At 42.8% G+C, this 17,500-nt stretch overlaps 2 protein-coding genes and 1 long non-coding RNA gene across 4 annotated transcripts in view; 2 read left to right on the top strand and 1 right to left on the bottom strand.

Moving 5' to 3' along the window:
- The window catches only part of LOC143277309 (uncharacterized), a 64,471-nt gene extending 52,873 nt beyond the window's left edge, over positions 1-11,598 (bottom strand). The window contains exon 1 of the mRNA XM_076582090.1: positions 11,538-11,598. Coding sequence (XP_076438205.1) covers positions 11,538-11,597 — 60 coding nt within the window. The 5' untranslated portion in view covers position 11,598. The remainder of the gene's footprint in view (positions 1-11,537) is intronic.
- LOC143277353 (uncharacterized) overlaps positions 1-17,500 on the top strand; it is a 610,653-nt gene that overhangs the window by 284,796 nt on the left and 308,357 nt on the right. The window lies entirely within an intron of this gene.
- The window catches only part of LOC143277316 (uncharacterized), a 273,528-nt gene that overhangs the window by 251,698 nt on the left and 4,330 nt on the right, over positions 1-17,500 (top strand). The window lies entirely within an intron of this gene.

Here is a 17,500-nt window from a genome sequence, read left to right as displayed (position 1 = left end):
TGCCAAATTTGGTGTCAACTGACAAAGTATTTGCAGAGAAAATGGGAATGTTAATGTTTACCACGGACACACACACACACACACACAGAGACAACCGAACACCGGGTTAAAACATACTCACTTTGTTTACACAAGTGAGTCAAAAATGATTGTCATACACTCCTATCATTTATATCTTATCAAATAACAAGAGAGGTGGAGCCTTCAAGACTCACTCGTGATATCCATTTGATCAAACAAAGGATGTACTAAGAAAAAGAAAATAAAAAGAAAAAAAGGAAATCTGGCAAAAAGACACACTAATGTGACCTTGACCTTTGGCATTTAATTTTGCAAAACATTAATGTTCTGGCCAAAACAAATCACTGCATGGTATACCATGCTGAATGAAAGTTGGTTAAGAAAAACAAAGTTCTGTTGTCCTTTACATTTTCCTAATAGGCCATGTTCTGACCATGATAATTTATCTGACCTTGTTTTCAACAAGGGTTTTGTTTTCACCATGACCACTCATGGTACTAACTTTCCTGAAGATTATATAGAAGACCTGCTCTCTCTCTTACACGCAGAAATGTTTTCTATCAATATCGTACGCCAGGCTGTGATTTTGACAGTTAACCTCTGATTCTGATTTCTTTAGGAATCATACTGTACCCATAACCAAGTAACAAGACCAAGTTTAATTGAAATTGAATGTATATTATGGTATCCATCAAGCTTGGTTCTATTTTGCCACCAGTTTATAGATGTTGAGGTGTATTTGAGACCTTCGTCACAAATTATAAATGTTGATGTATGATTCAGGCTTCTGTCAACACTTTCTAACTGTCGAGGTGTACTTGAGGCCCCTGCCAACTTTACAGCTGTTGCAGTGTGTTCGAGACCTTTTTCAGTTTCCCAGTTTCAGTGTCCCACTCAATCTGATGTCCTCAATGAGAAGTCTTCTTAAAAGAGATACCCAGCATTGCACTGCCAACCTGGCCGTGCCCCATAAAGAGCGGCAAATAACGAGAGAGAGAGAGGGAGGGGGGGGGGAGAAAGAGAGGGGGGAAAGGAGAGAGGGATACAGAGAGGATGAGAAAGAGAGAGGGGGGAGAGAGAGGGGGGAAAGGAGAGAGAGAGAGAGTGAGACAGTTGAGGAGGGAGAGAGAGGGGGGAGAGAGAGGGAGAGGGGGGGGAGAGGGGGGACGGGGCCAGGGTGGCAGTGCTGAAAGTAAATCTGACCAGGGTATCTCTTTCAGGAAGACTTCCTCATTGAGAACATGAGGTTGGGTGAGGGGGGTGTAGATCGTGGATTCAACACAGGCAGTGGGGGGTGGGAAGAAGAGTGGTGGTTGTTGAAGGGCAACAGAGCTGCTTACATTTTTACATGCGTTTGCAAGGCCAGTGTAAACTGTTCAACTGTATATCATTATGTGCAATTATCTCAGTTTTCATCACAGACACGCGTACACACACACACACACACACACACGGACACACACACACACACGGACACACCACGGACACACCCACACACACGGACACACCCACACACACGGACACACCCAGATACACCCAGACACACAGACACTCACACAAAATAGGACAGGCCATGAACCGGGACAGACAGACAGGCACACCTGCAGTAGTGATCAGAAAAACCACACGTGAGTGAAGTGGATGACACTTGTCATGTTTGCCTTCACATTGGATCCACAGCCCACCTGGACCTCATGGTTCAGTGACAGAAGGAGAAGGACAAAGGGATGGGAGGTGGGGATTTGGAGGTGGAAGGGGGATTCAAGAAACATGGAGTGAGAAAAAATGTTTATATGTTATACTACAATGACCACCCCAAAAAGTGCTTAACTATGGAGGCACTCAAAGCGACAGCAAATCTATGACGTGCAGCAAGTAAACATGGCCCCTCCCTGTTACTCTTTCACATATAATCTCTGCCCCTTTCTCCACCGTACAGCCCGGAAAAACGAACACTGGATCACATGCTGAACTCACAGCATGGAAGAGGGAGGGAGGGAGTGAGAGTGTACGTGGGGAGATGGAGGGTTGGGGAAGGGCGTGTGGAGGCAGCAGAGTGGTAGGGTAGGGGTGAGGATGGGGGTGAGCCTGTGTGACTGCATTACTTTTACGTCTTTTAATCCACCCATCCCCCACCCCTTCCCCCACAAACACTGGGTCCCTTTGTCAGCCTGTCTGTCTGTCCGTTCTCCCCCTCTCTCTCTCTGTGCACACACACACACACACACACACACACACACACACACACAAACACTCCCGCACGCACAAACGCACAAGCAAACCGCCCCCAAACCCTCCAACTCCCTCCAACCCCCCACCCCCACCTCCCCCAATCCTCCCGTACATATACGAGAACGCATGCATGCACTCACATATAAACTTAATAACAAAGAACAAACAGAAAAAGACACACAACCAAATGCAGCAACAAAAATGACACAACAACAATACGTATGTGTATGTGTCAATATGTGTGCATGCGCGCATGTGTGTGTGTGTGTGTGTGTGTGTGTATGTGTTTGTGTGTGTGCATATTTATATTCATTATATGCATCTGTATACCTGTCTGTCTGTTTGTCTTTTTCAAATAAGTGACTGATATACCCGAAACATCGGATTATTACATAGACTCATTGTTTACACAAGTGAGTCCAAAAGCATAATAATCGCATGCATTAAACGTCCTAAGTTAGATGTTCTAATTATAGCCTTTTCAGTGTCAGATAATTCGACATAACCATGTGTAAGGCAGGCACTGTCTTGTCGTTATATGAATGTAAAAGACAAGACAAGAGAAGACAAGACAAGACAAATGGTTCATTGACTTAAGCCTTGCTCATATCAGGGGAGGGGGGAAAGGGGAAATCAAAAGCACCAAAACATGTAAAATGTTCTTCCACACTCTCCGATACACACATACACGCACACACTGAGACGTTCACAAAATGGATATGGACATGGACGAACTGGTTTTCGGTTTACATATTTTGGAACATATGGCCATCAGCCCAGGAGATGCGGAAATAAACAGATAATAAACGCTAAATTACTTAACTGGTTGATCTAAATTTCAAACTGTGATAAATGTATCGAGCAATATCTGTCATATATTTACAGTCGTTAAGAATTGTCAGCTGCTGTTTATTTGGATCTTGCACAAATTCCAGAGGAAGGTATTTTGGTGTTATTGCTTCATTTGAATGACAGCTAAACAGAAAGTGAAATTAATCATCAATATGTCGTTTACATAAATGTCCACAGGAAGGTTTGTGGAATAGCGAAATTTATGGATACTTATATCAGTAATGCCTAATCTGAATCTGATGTGAATGTCCCTTAATGCCTTATTCTTAATATACTCGAAAAACGGTTCTAATGAAAATTCAAATTTAAATTTTCTACATACAGAATATCGCTCGTGTTCCTGGATCCTACTACACCATCCTGTTTCCAACAGTCAATCAATCGCTCTTTGAAGACACGTAAAAACCAGGTTACATTTTGTACACCTTCGTTTTGCCATACATAACCAAATCCATACATGGGAAGTAAGTTGCGAATATATGATACCCAGCTTTTCTTATTGTTTTTGTCTAGATTTACAAGCATAATGTAGGCTTTCTTAGGCAACCTTTCAGCTGTCATTCTTGAAAGTCACAGCCAGTATCGGATGGCGTTTGTTTTTGCGTCTATATGTAATGGTACTCTTCCAGTTTCACCATAAATCATATCATTTGGTGTTCTAGGTGCGACGTTTAATAATTTTTTCAGAGCGAATGTGTGGGCTTTTTCGGAATGGAATGTATCTAAGGTTCCCCATATTTCAGATCCATATAATATAATAGGTTTTATTTGGGAATCAAACATGGTGAAAACGATGCCAGGAGTGACATCCCCTAATTTCCACAAGGTGCTGAATATTTCAACTATACCTAATTTTGCCTTTAAGGTCTGTTCTTTCATAGTGAGCGAGAAACTTAAACGAGTAGTTTAAACACCAAACACCTAAATATTTGTATGAGTTAACAGTTTTCAGCACAACCCCATTATAAAACCATTTTTCGTGGTTTGAAATTTAACCCCCATTTCTGAATACAATTATACTAGATTTATCTAAATTAACTGATAGATCAAGAGTTCCAGCATTTTTTCTCAGTAAGTCTAACATGCTGAAGACCTCTCACTGTGTACGACAATAAGGCAACACCATCTGCAAACAGAACAATAAACAATTCTATAATGTCAGGATGGAGCTGTACACCATCTTTGCCATTGTTAATTATGTTAAGTGATAATTCATTTATAAGCATTGAAAACAGTAGTGGACTTGTAATTTCACCTTGTTTCAAACCTTTCTGACCGAAAAAGAAATCTGTGAGACCTGCGCCATTGCCACATCTTACACATGCTTTTACCACTTTGTACACATTTTGGATGGCCTTTAACATTCTGCCACATACTCCATTTTCAGTCAAAACTGGCCACAATTTTGCATGGGAAATTAAATCAAAGACTTTGGAAAAGTCAATAAATGGTACATACAGTTTTTGTTACATGTTAGATGTTTCTGGACAACTGCAAATAAAGTAAAAACGTGATCGATAGTGCTACGATCTTTTCTGAACCCCTCTTGTTCTTCACCATTGATATCATTATCTTCAATCCACTTAACCAGACGTTTATTAAGAATATAACTATAAAGCTTACTACATATATTTAAGAGGGATATTCCTCTGTAACTGTTAGGGTCATTAGAGTTGCCGCGCTTGTGAAGTGGTTGTATGATCACTTGTGTCCATGAACCTGGATATTGTCCTGATGAAAAAACAGAATTGAACAGATTTTCTGAATATGATAATATCCAAGCAGCTGAATGTATGAATATCTCTGGAATCAGGCCGTCTGGACCGCCAGCCTTGTTGCGTTAAGATGATTAATTGAATCAAGAATTTCTTCCCGGGTTATAATTATCAGAGTTCAAATCAGTTAGCTCTTGAGTTTCGTCATGGTAATAAATGTTGTCAGTATGAACTGTTCTTTGTGGCTCTAGCGCTGCTTCGAAAACATTAACAAAATGCCTTTGCCACCCGTCTTTTGAAATATTTCCTAATCTGTTCTTTGATTTATGTCTGACATTTTTCAGAGTGGACCAAAATAGTTTAAGGTCTTTTGTAGCATTCATTAGCTTATTTCTAAGATCCGATTTATACAAATCTGATTTTGATTTTATCAAAACATTATAGTAGTTCTTAAGCTCCCATGTATTGATTTATATTTTCTTTCGATCGTTCCTGTCTCAGGATCATAAGTAGTTGTTTCACATCTCGTTTTGTTTCCCTGCATTACCTGTCAAACCACGGTTGTTTTTGTTCCCTATTACCATATTTGAGTCGTTTTGTCATACATCTTGACGCCTTTTTCAATGCATTATTGAATATATTTATCGAAATATTTACACTTGTATTTAATTGTTCTCTAGCTTCTTCCAAAGCAGTTGCAAAGTCTGGTTGCATGAGATTGCCTTCAAACATACTACAGTAGTCATGATTCCAAACTATTTTTTCTATAGAATAACTGTTCTCTCGAGGTTCCTTTCCATAATTATTACACAACAATATCAAAACTATAGGCATGTGGTGAGAATCTATTCTTTCGTCTACAAACATGTCGTGTACTAAATAACGAATAGATCTGGAGACTACAAAATAGTCTATTACAGTTTCAGCCGTGTTTAGAAATGAAAGTAAGTTTACCTGTCCTGTCTCTCTCGGTTGTGCCGTTTACAATGCATAAATCAAATTGTGAACCCAGTTCAAGGAATAGTTTACCAAAGTAATTTTGCTGTTTATCTTGTGAATCCCTCGTGGTCATATCCAAATGGTTTGATTCACGGTGTGATGTTATAAAATACTCAACATCATTTACATGACAGATTTGCGTATTTCCAGTGCGGGCATTAAGATCCCCACAAATAATGAAGGGAAAATCTCCTATTTTTTTCTGTCACGTGTAGCATACATGATTCTAAAGCAGAAATACCATTTTCAAAACGTGACGAAATATACAAAGGGGACTGTGGGGGTGCTACATAAACACAAATTAGAATCACATCTGTTAGAGTCTTAAATAATTCTTTCGGTATTCTCATCACGATACAGTTTTCAATATCATGGTCGATTTTTTTCACCAACTGGTGCAATTCATTTCGGACAAGTAAAATCACGCCGCCCGATTTTCGACCTGCTTTGGAGAATCTGATTGCAGGACAATTATATTGTACAAAATTACTGAAGACATCTGGGGTAAAATTTCCTCCAGTAAACGTTTCTATGAAACAAACAAAATCAAATGTGTTGATGTATGAATGTAAAAGAAACAGTGAAGAGAAAGATCAAGTGAGCGATTATGCCAGACGGAGACAGAGACAGGAACAGAGACAGACAGACAGACGGGCAGACGAACAGAGACACCAAGACATAGCCCACTCAATTGAGCCCATATAAAATGTATGATGTGAAAACACGAAAGAAAGGAAGAGAATAACCCACAGCAGCTCTTGTCTCCAACTTCCTGTCAGACCTCTGTACTACTGAGCTGAATCATAAGGATGTACACTGTCATACCTGCTGTACTACTGAGCTGAATCATAAGGTTGTACACTGTCAGACCTCTGTACTACTGAGCTGAATCATAAGGATGTACACTGTCAGACCTGCTGTACTACTGAGCTGAATCATAAGGATGTACACTGTCAGACCTGCTGTACTACTGAGCTGAATCATAAGGATGTACACTGTCAGACCTCTGTACTACTGAGCTGAATCATAAGGATGTACACTGTCATACCTGCTGTACTACTGAGCTGAATCATAAGGTTGTACACTGTCAGACCTGCTGTACTACTGAGCTGTATCATAAGGTTGTACACTGTCAGACCTCTGTACTACTGAGCTGAATCATAAGGATGTACACTGTCAGACCTCTGTACTACTGAGCTGTATCATAAGGATGTACACTGTCAGACCTCTGTACTACTGAGCTGAATCATAAGGATGTACACTGTCAGACCTCTGTACTACTGAGCTGAATCATAAGGATGTACACTGTCATACTGCTGTACTACTGAGCTGAATCATAAGGATGTACACTGTCAGACCTCTGTACTACTGAGCTGAATCATAAGGTTGTACACTGTCAGACCTCTGTACTACTGAGCTGAATCATAAGGATGTACACTGTCAGACCTCTGTAATACTGAGCTGAATCATAAGGATGTACACTGTCATACTGCTGTACTACTGAGCTGAATCATAAGGTTGTACACAGTCAGACCTCTGTACAACTGAGCTGAATCATAAGGATGTACACTGTCAGACCTTTGTACTGCTGAGCTGAATCATAAGGTTGTACACTGTCAGACTTCTGTACTACTGAGCTGAATCATAAGGATGTACACTGTCATACTGCTGTACTACTGAGCTGTATCATAAGGATGTACACTGTCATACTGCTGTACTACTGAGCTGTATCATAAGGATGTACACTGTCAGACTGCTGTGGTGGTGGTGTGTCCATCGAGATCGATGATGACCATCGTTGTCATCCAGATGGGGGATGGGGGGAGGGTGGTGGTGGGGTGGGGGGGAGGATGCTCATGAATCTATCTGTGAATGCGCAGATGGCTGAATAGTCCAATCTGCGCACGAAATGTTCGCTGACAGTTGGGGCAGACAAAGACAGGCATACCATTGTCAGGGAGCTTGTTTGCCCGTGACTTTCTGGCCTGCCTCTTCTGAACAGCTGCAGCAGTCCTGTTGGCCTCGCACAACTTGGCACCTTTGTGCACAGCAGTGCGCCATTTGTCACGGTCCACTGCAGATTCCTCCCAGGAGTCAGGGTTGATATCAAACGCTTTCAGAGAGACTTTCAGAGTATCTCTGAAGCGCTTCTTCTGACCTCCGTGTGATCTCTTCCCTTGTTGCAGCTCGCCATAGAAGAGCCTTTTGGGCAGCCGATGGTCTGGCATGCGCGCCACGTGTCCAGCCCAGCGAAGCTGGGACTGCATCAGGATGGTGAAGATGCTGGGAAGGGTGGCTTTTGCGAGCACATCTGTGTCTGGGGTCCTGTCTTGCCACTTGATGTTCAGTAGCTTCCTCAGGCATGTTGTGTGGAAGTGGTTCAACTTCTTGGCATGTCGTTGATACACTGTCCAAGTTTCGCAGGCGTACAGCAGTGTGGGGAGAACTACTGCTCTGTAGACCTTTAGCTTGGTCTCAAGACTAATGCGTCTTCTCTTCCAGACATTTGCACTGTGTCTACCAAAAGTTGCGCTTCCTCTTGCAATCCTGACGTTCACTTCATCGTCGATGGTCGCATTTCGTGACAGTGTGCTGCCAAGGTATGTGAACCGCTCCACCGCACTGAGTCTCTGACCGTTGACTGTGATGTTGGGCTCAACGTAGGGTTTCCCTGGGGCTGGCTGATGGAGGACTTCAGTTTTCCTCGTGCTGATGGTAAGGCCGAAGTTCCTGCTGGCAGTGGCAAACTTGTCGACGCTGAGTTGCATGTCAGCTTCAGATCCAGCGTTGAGGGCACAATCATCAGCAAACAAAAAGTCTCTGATGATGTCTGTCATGACCTTCGTTTTTGCTTGAAGCCTTCTGAGGTTAAACAACTTGCCATCTGTTCGGTACTTTAGGCCGATTCCAACATCGCCATCTCTGAAGGCATCAGTAAGCATTGCAGAGAACATGAGGCTGAACAGCGTTGTAGCCAGGATGCAGCCTTGCTTGACACCATTTGTGACAGCAAAAGGAGCAGATGTTTCGCCATTGTCCTGAACTCGAGCCTGCATGCCTTCATGGAATTGGCTGACCAAGGAAATAAATTTCCGAGGGCATCCGTACTTGGCCATGATCTTCCACAGTCCCTCTCTGCTCATGGTGTCGAAGGCCTTAGTGAGGTTGACATAGGTGGAGAACAGATCAGCATTTTGCTCCTGACATTTCTCTTGCAGCTGCCTTGCAGCAAACACCATGTCGGTGGTTCCGCGCTCTTTCCGGAATCCACATTGGCTCTCAGGCAAATGACCTTGGTCAAGGTGTGCTGTGAGGTGGTTTAGTAGGATCCTGGCAAGTATCTTGCCTGCGATGGAGAGCAAGGAAATGCCCCGATGGTTATCACAGGCTTGCCGGTTCCCCTTTCACTTGTACAAGTGGATGATAGATGCATCTTTGAAATCCTGGGGGATCGTCTCTTCTTTCCACATGAGTGAGTACAGCTAATGGAGCTTCTCAGTCAGCACAGTGCCTCGATCCTTGTAGACCTCTGCTGGTATGGAGTCTGAGCCAGGTGCTTTGCCACTGGATAGCAGACGGATTGCTTTCTGGGTCTCAAGAGGTGTTGGCGGATCATCCAGTGCTTCGTTGATGGGGACTTGTGGGAGACAGTCTATGGCTTCATCATTTATGGAGGAAGGGCGATTTAAGACACTGTTGAAGTGCTCAACCCAGCGTTCGAGAATTTTCTCCTTCTTGGTGATCAAGGTATTCCCATCTGCACTGAGGAGGGGGGATGATCCTGAGGATGTGGGTCCATAGACTTCTTTTAAGGCATCATAGAACCTCTTCATATCGTGCCTGTCAGCATATCCCTGGATCTCATCAGCTTTGTCACTCAGCCACTTATCCTGCATCTGGCGTAACTTTTGCTGAACAGTCCTGCGGATGGCATCGTACATATCCTTTTTTGATGTGGACTTTGGGTTGCTCAGGTAGGCTTGATGCAGACGGCGTTTCTCATCCAGAAGCTGCTTGATTTCATCACAGTTTTCATCAAACCAGTCTTTGTGCTTTCTGGTCATGGGTCCCAGGGTCTCTGAAGCTGTACTATAGATCAGCTCACGCAGGGTCCTCCAGTCAGACTCCACATTCTGGTTGTCCAGAGAGGCGGATTCCAGATGATCTTCCAGCAGCTCCACAAAGGACTGTTTGATGGTGATGTTTTTCAGCTTAGCGATGTTGAGCCGTTTTGGAGCCTTCTGGCTTTGGGGGCGTCTCTTGGGCTGGATTCAAATATTCAGCTTTGAGACTACAAGGCGATGGTCTGTCCAACACTCGGCACCGCACATGGTCTTTGTTACACGTACATCTTGCCTATCCCTTTTCCTGACGATGACATAATCGATGAGATGCCAATGCTTTGAGCGAGGGTGCATCCATGACGTCCTGTTACGGGTAGGGAGGCAGAAAACTGTGTTGGTTATCAGCAGTTCGTGCTCTGCACAGGTCTCGTCCACTTCAGAAGAAGGTGTAACCAGATCCCTGTTCACAGAGCTCGCCTTCGCCTGCAAGCCGAGTCTCACTCAAGGCTGCGATGTCAATGTTGTATCTGGCGAGTTCGGATGCAACTAGTGCCGTTCTCCTTTGGGGTCTGTCCACGTTATCTCTGTCCAGGAGAGTCCTTATGTTCCAAGCACCAATGGTGAGAGGAACGATCCTTGTTTTTTTCTTTTCTTTCTTTTTGTTTCGACCGCTGATGTAGGGTCCCCACCAGCCGCGGTATGCTGACCAGGGTGATATGGAGCAGGCAATTTTTAGGGCACCTTTTCTAGCCCCTTCCTCATGCCAGGGAGGTGAGCAGTGCATTCCTAATGAGGGCTGCTCAGATGCTCAGACGGCTGCCGAGCTCCATCGAGCTCCATTTTCCTGTCGACGAAAAACGACCCTATGGCCTGAGCTGCCTGCGTGCAGGTCTGCGGCTGCGACTGCCAGTGTACCCACACCTGTCGTTTCGTCGCTCGCCTGTCGCCACAGGACTTGGGGGTGATGAAATGATGAAGGATGAAAGGTCATTTTGGATGACTGATGACTTGCGCGATGAGTTTGTTTAAAGTGAAGAGGAGTTGCGCAACGTCGACCTCACTCTCTCGTCCGGGTCCACCAATTTCCAGTGGCAAGACTAAGTCGAGATGACTGGAGGATGAGCACGGATGCAGTGGATGACCAAGATATCCTTTCGGTGTCTCATCTTGCTCTCTGCACTCCACAGTGCGTTGCTGTAACCGCCTTCCTCTCCATTGAACTGATAGGTTTCTTCCGCAGATTCTGCCGGATGCAGACTTCGCATGCATGGGTAGACACACCCCGGGGGCCAACTGCGTGTGGCATGCACACAGCACAGTGGAGCTAGATGGCCGTCGGTGGCTCTCCTGAGCCTACGCCCTTTTATGGATCTCCATAAGGGTGTCTAGCCACCCGCCTCACCAGTCCCGGAAGGGAGCGGTGGGAGTGCCGGTTTAGTCGCCGGCAACCCGACCCTGAACAGGTTGTACTGGATTACAGGTTACCAGTAGCAGATCTAATGACCTGACCTGACCGTAGTACTACTGAGCTGAATCACAAGGATGCACACTGACATACTGATCTGTACTACTGAGCTGAATCACAAGGATGCACACTGACATACTGATCTGTACTACTGAGCTGAATCACAAGGATGCACACTGACATACTGACCTGTACAACGGGGTTCCCCTGAGCGCCAGTGGGGTTGGCTGCTGTGTCTTGTCCCGACATTCTGTCACACACACAAAAAGATAGATAGATAGATAGATAGATAGTATTGAGATTTGTGTGTATTTTGGCTCACAAAGAAAAAGGGTGTCCACATCAAAGTCAACAAAACTTGTTGACATGTGTTTTCGTTAGACTTGATAAACTCACACAATGCATGCACGTTTGAAGACTTCCTGGTTATGAACAGACCAACACGTGGTGATTTCACTACGTTTATTGAAGAAGAAAATTCGTGAAGAAGACAGGGGATGTCTGGAACTTTGTGAAACAATAGAATGCAGATCGGAGTCAGCTGCTTAAGATAAAATCGGTCCGTTTCAACCATGTTACTTTCAGTTCGACAACCACTTGTTTCTAATAGCAAGCAAAAACATGTCAGTTCTCAACTGGCACCTTCCTCGCATCTGAACCAAATCTCTCTGCTCTCTGTGCTACCCTTTCTCTGAAAACAAAACAAAATAAAACAAAATTCTCTCAGTCTATCTATATATCTATCTATCTTAATATATCTGTCTATCTATCTATCTCTCCTTTTCTTGCAGGAGACTGGACGCATCCCACTGAGAGGTTCGGTTTTCTGAAGTTAACTCATTCTGGACGACCAGTCAGTTTTCTCCCTTTCTTCCCCCCCTGCCCCCTCTCCTCCCCACAGAAAGCCCATCTGGTGTCCAGTGTGTGTCTGAGTGGCTCAGCCTGCTTTCGTCGTCACAAATATCATGTATTCTTTGTCTCCGTCTGCATCTTCAGTGTGAGAGCCTAAACTGATAACACTGATTTTAATTAGGGGTGTCAGCAGCGTTAAAATGCTGTCATTGTCGCCTCTTTTGTCGTTCATACGGAGAGAGTTCAGTGATGGGGTTTGAACTCCTTTTCCCCAGTCGTCAGTTCGTGAAGCTACCCACTTAGCCACAGTGGTCGGTAACGCAATGGAACTCTCAATGACAACGTGACGTTTCCTGAGCGACAGAAACTCTTAGCAAAGTATGCTGACGTTTTCTTCAGCCAGCGATTGCATAACGCTTACCTTTTTTATCACACAATAGCGGCCGTCTGATATTCTGTTCAAGCAGTTCCAAAGCGTGCTGTTCCTGATGGACTGGGTCCAGTGTGTAGTGAGTGCAGCTCTCTCAGTGAATGATAACTCCACCCACACGGGAACAAAGCGTCATTCAGACACACACGGCTACACCTGCTGACACTCAAAGACGCTGCTTTTGCTGCAGTTCTATGCTGTTCACTGAATGCGCTGCACAAATGGTGCGCGTCTACCGTGGTGTCTGGAGGAAAATAAGTACATTGTTTTTTGTTTCTTTTTCATCTTCACGTCAAACTCTGGGTCAAAGTGAGAGAAGAGAGAGAGATAGAGAGAGAGAATGTGTGTGTGTGTGATCCCCCACGGATTTATAAATAGAATCACAAGTCTGTGGATGTCCCTGGCAGCAGTGACATGACAGAGACACTGTCACCGGTCACCAACAGTACCTCCAGACACTGTCACCGGTCACCAACAGCACCTCCAGACTCTGCCGTGACGGGGGGGGTCAGCTCTATGTTCCCTCAGCTCTTTGTTCCCTCAAGTCAAGTAACATGTCATGTCATGTCATGTCATGTCAAAGTGACCAGTGGTAAAGCAATGGTCTAACTGACAAGTGGTCAAGCTATATGGTCAATCTGGCCAGTGGTCAAGCGACTACAGTCATATTTGGCCTCAAACGCAGTTGCTTCCCTTCAACTGTAAAAAGCCACAGCACAAGCTAGCAACACTTAGTTTCAAACATACTGAGTCATAAGAGAAGAAAAGTGTGACATCATCCACACAAACACCCTCTGAGATTCAGGACAAACCTACAAGTGTAGATGTAAGCACAGAAACAGACACAATTCCCTACCATCAAACCGCCCCAAATCATGATACTGTAGCTAAGCCCTCTGTTTTACCAGGGAGCTGTCCACAGGCGGAATTCCAGCCAGTGACACCATCCCCTAAACACTGTCCTCCTCATGAAAACAAACCGGACAGTACATCAGCTCCCTCTTCTGATTGCAATGATGAACCTGGAAACTCTTTTCATTACTCAGTTTCCACATCTAACCCTTTCTCTGTGCTCTCGAGTGCAGAGAATAGCATCCCAGCTGACGCGGTCCCTCCCGTAGATAGAGTTACCATGGTATAGTAAACCAACAACTAAAGCTCTGTCAACAACTCCCCAAGAAACACTGAACAGCATGTCGATTCCAGACAAAGCATCTATACTTCTAATTGGTGACTCTGTCATTCGTTTCATCAACGCCAGACGGTTAGCGCCCCATCAGTCCTATTTATTCAAAATATGTGTTCCAGGAATGTGTGTTGAAGACCTCTGCAATTGGCTTAATGCATTACCTGTTGCTCCAAATCTGAAAGACGTGCGCATTCATGCTGGCATAAATTCCTGTTCATCAGGTCCTGTGCCAACCGACACATGGACTAAACTAATCCTGTTATGTCGAAATAAATTCCCACAAGCACGCTTGAGCCTGAGTTCAATCCTTCCTGCCAGAGGCAAACATCACTTGAACAACATCATCCTTCCCTCCAACCGTAACCTTCAAATCACATGTGACCAACAAAAAGTCCTTTACATCAATAATTTTCCAACGTTCGCACCAAACACCAACCTTTACAGCAGCGTAAAACACCCTAATGCCAGAGGAACTGCTCTTCTGGCTGTAACTTTTAAAAATCTGTGGCGGACAGGTTTCCGTCAAGAAGGTCGTTTTCCTGAAAACATTCACAGGACTAACAAAGAGTGGAACGACAGAAATGTTCCACTGCGTAATGATCATTCCTCTGCTTATCATTCACAGGCAGAATTGAAGCGAACACATCAAGCTGACGTAACTGGCGATACACATGATCAGGTTTCAGAGCAACCATTTCCACCCATACAATCCAGTTATCATTTCCCTCCTCTTGCTCCCAGCTTAAATAGTAGAACACCAATGTTACATTCCAGTCAGTACCCCCCCCCCCCTACCCAGCCTCACCGTACAATTCTGTCCCTGTCGCACGTCAACCACACTACACCGATCAAAACGGTGTCTCATATAATAACTTTCCTAGGCAAAATACAGACAGACTAACAAACACACAGTCTCCAAACCAAATCCATCCATATGCAGAACAATTGTTACACATAGCATCCCGCTTGTTGTCACAACAGCGCACATTTCCATCATATCATGCTTCTTGACTTCTTGTTACGTGAACCCCTCGTCCCCCTCCTGCCGACTCCTTCCCCTATGTGTCCCCATACCATTCTAAATAGATATGACTCAATGTTTAATCTTTCGCCAGTTACAGAGTCAATCATGGATGATGTTGTTTTCCTTTCAATATTTGTCGCTTTCTTTAATTTTGTTGTTGTTGGTGGTGGTGATGGTTTATTTGTTGTTGTTGCAAGTATCGAAATATCGGGGAGGGTGGGGGAGGGTTGGGGTTAACTTGCACATGCGCATGAAGTATGAGTTGTTTGTTTTTTTCTTTGTAATTATAAACCCCTGTGGTTGCTCACACATGTGCCGGATCAACTGATAAGTTGCCTTGCCCATTGATATTAGTGCCACTGATACGATTGAGGAGTCCTGATTTTTCTCTCTCTATATAATAGCTTTCATTTCTCATTATATATTATTCGCCTGTTATCATAAGGTGAAATTGTTATCTACCCCATAATTTGCTCATTTAATTGGTTCTGCTTGATTGATTGTTTCATTCCTTATAGTGTTTGATCTTCAGAATTTACTCTTTGTTTTTTCTCAATTTGATTGCTATCTACTTGACATTATTATTTTTGTTACTTTTCCCATATAATCTAGATTGTCCTGTGTCTTGTTTACTGAATTTTTCATTACTTATATTGTCAGCTTAAGATAATCATGAATGCTAACACACCCCAGACGTGCGATGCATGGCCATTGGGAGAAGGTTTGAGAGTAGGCTTTCTTAATATCAATCATATAATTAATACGTTATCTGATGTTTCTGATATACTGAATAATTTTGGAAAAAACTTTCACATTTTTGGATTTGGTGAATCAAGATTATCAGAACATATGTCAGACTCTGACCTAACCATGCCTGGATATAATGTCGTTCGTAAGGATCCTTTCAATCCAAAGGAAACAGGCTTACTTATTTATGTTCATGAACATATTAGATTCAAAAGAATTCAATCACTCGAAAACCACCATGTTGAATCAGTATGGATCCAGGTACACTTTAAAAAATCGGAACCGTTTCTTATAGGCTTTATATATAGGAATCCTGCAGAGCACGTAGACTGGATGGATAAGTTCACGCTAATGATGGAAGACGCTTCTCTGCTCTCAAATGAAATTATTTTATTGGGTGACTTTAATATAGATTTACTGAAATGTAATTTGAAATGGAAACAAACATACGAATCCTTTCATCTCAATCAGTTAATCGACAAACCAACACGAATCACTCGCACTTCACAAACACTCATCGACCACATATACGCAACTTCCACAAAGACTATTTCTGAAATATGCTCTCCAACCTTTGGCTGTAGCGACCACTTTCCAGTGTGTATCACATGGTCTAAAAAAGGTATCAAGATACCAAAAAACTGTCATAAAGTTATCACATACAGAAGTTATTCAAAATTTGACCCTGATTCATTCTTGATGGACCTGATGAACTCTCCTATGTCTCTCGTTTATCAGTTTACTGATCCAGATGAAGCGTTTGAAATATGGTATCATAATTTCCTCAACATTTACAACAAACACACCCCATTCAAAACTAAACGTGTAAAAACCAGTCTGAAAAAGCCTTGGATAACGGGAGACATAGAAGACGCCATCGATTTCAGAGATTTTCTTTTATCAACTGGAACCCGAGAAGATTTTCAAAAGCAAAGAAATGCAGTAAATAACATGAAACGTTTAGCGAAAAAGAAATATTTTCAAAAGTTGATCACTTCTAAGTCTGATAGTAAGTCTTTGTGGAAAGCCATAAATCAGTTGAAAAATAAGAATAGAGCCACACAAATTACATCACTCACAGATATATCCACAGATAGACTTAACTCACATTTCTGTAAATTAGCTACTTCAATTATAAAATCAGACAAATCAAACCTTAACTCTTTAGATGCTCTGTTAAAATTCTGTCAATCAAAAAATATTTCATCCACATTAGATATTCCTTTGATATGTGTACATGAAGTTTATAATGCTCTGATCCATTTAAAACAAACTAGTACAAGAGGTCTTGATGGCATAGACGGAAAAATATTAAAACTCTCAGCTCCTATAATAGCAGAATCCGTCACATACATATATAATTTAAGTATTACAAAAAATAAGATTCTCAAAACGCTCAAAACTGCTAAAGTTATTCCTGCATATAAGAATGGTGATCGCTCTGAACCATCAAACTACAGACCAATTTCTATTTTGCCAATATTATCAAAACCCCTGGAAAATCATATAAATAAACATATTCTTAAGCATTTTAATAATTTTGACTTGTTCCATCCAAATCAGTCTGGATTTAGAGCTAATCACTCATGTCATTCTGCACTAACAAGTTTAGTAGATCAATGGCTCACTAACATTAATAATAACGAAATTACTGGAGCTCTTGTTGTCGACTTTATGAAGGCTTTTGATGTGATTGATCATTCTCTCCTCCTGAAAAAACTAAAGATTTATGGTTTGTCTTTGAATACATTAGAACTTATCTCATCTTTTCTCTCTGAAAGAAAACAACTTGTGTCCACAAATGGTTCAAAATCAATGTTATTACGAATTAACTATGGTGTACCTCAAGGTTCTGTTTTGGGACCTATCTTATTTTCTGCATATATTAATGACCTACCCTTATCTATCAA

The sequence above is a fragment of the Babylonia areolata genome, chromosome 34 (genome assembly GCF_041734735.1).
Source record: "Babylonia areolata isolate BAREFJ2019XMU chromosome 34, ASM4173473v1, whole genome shotgun sequence".
NCBI classification, from domain to species: domain Eukaryota; kingdom Metazoa; phylum Mollusca; class Gastropoda; order Neogastropoda; family Buccinidae; genus Babylonia; species Babylonia areolata.
This window is presented reverse-complemented; position numbering and strand designations above follow the sequence as displayed.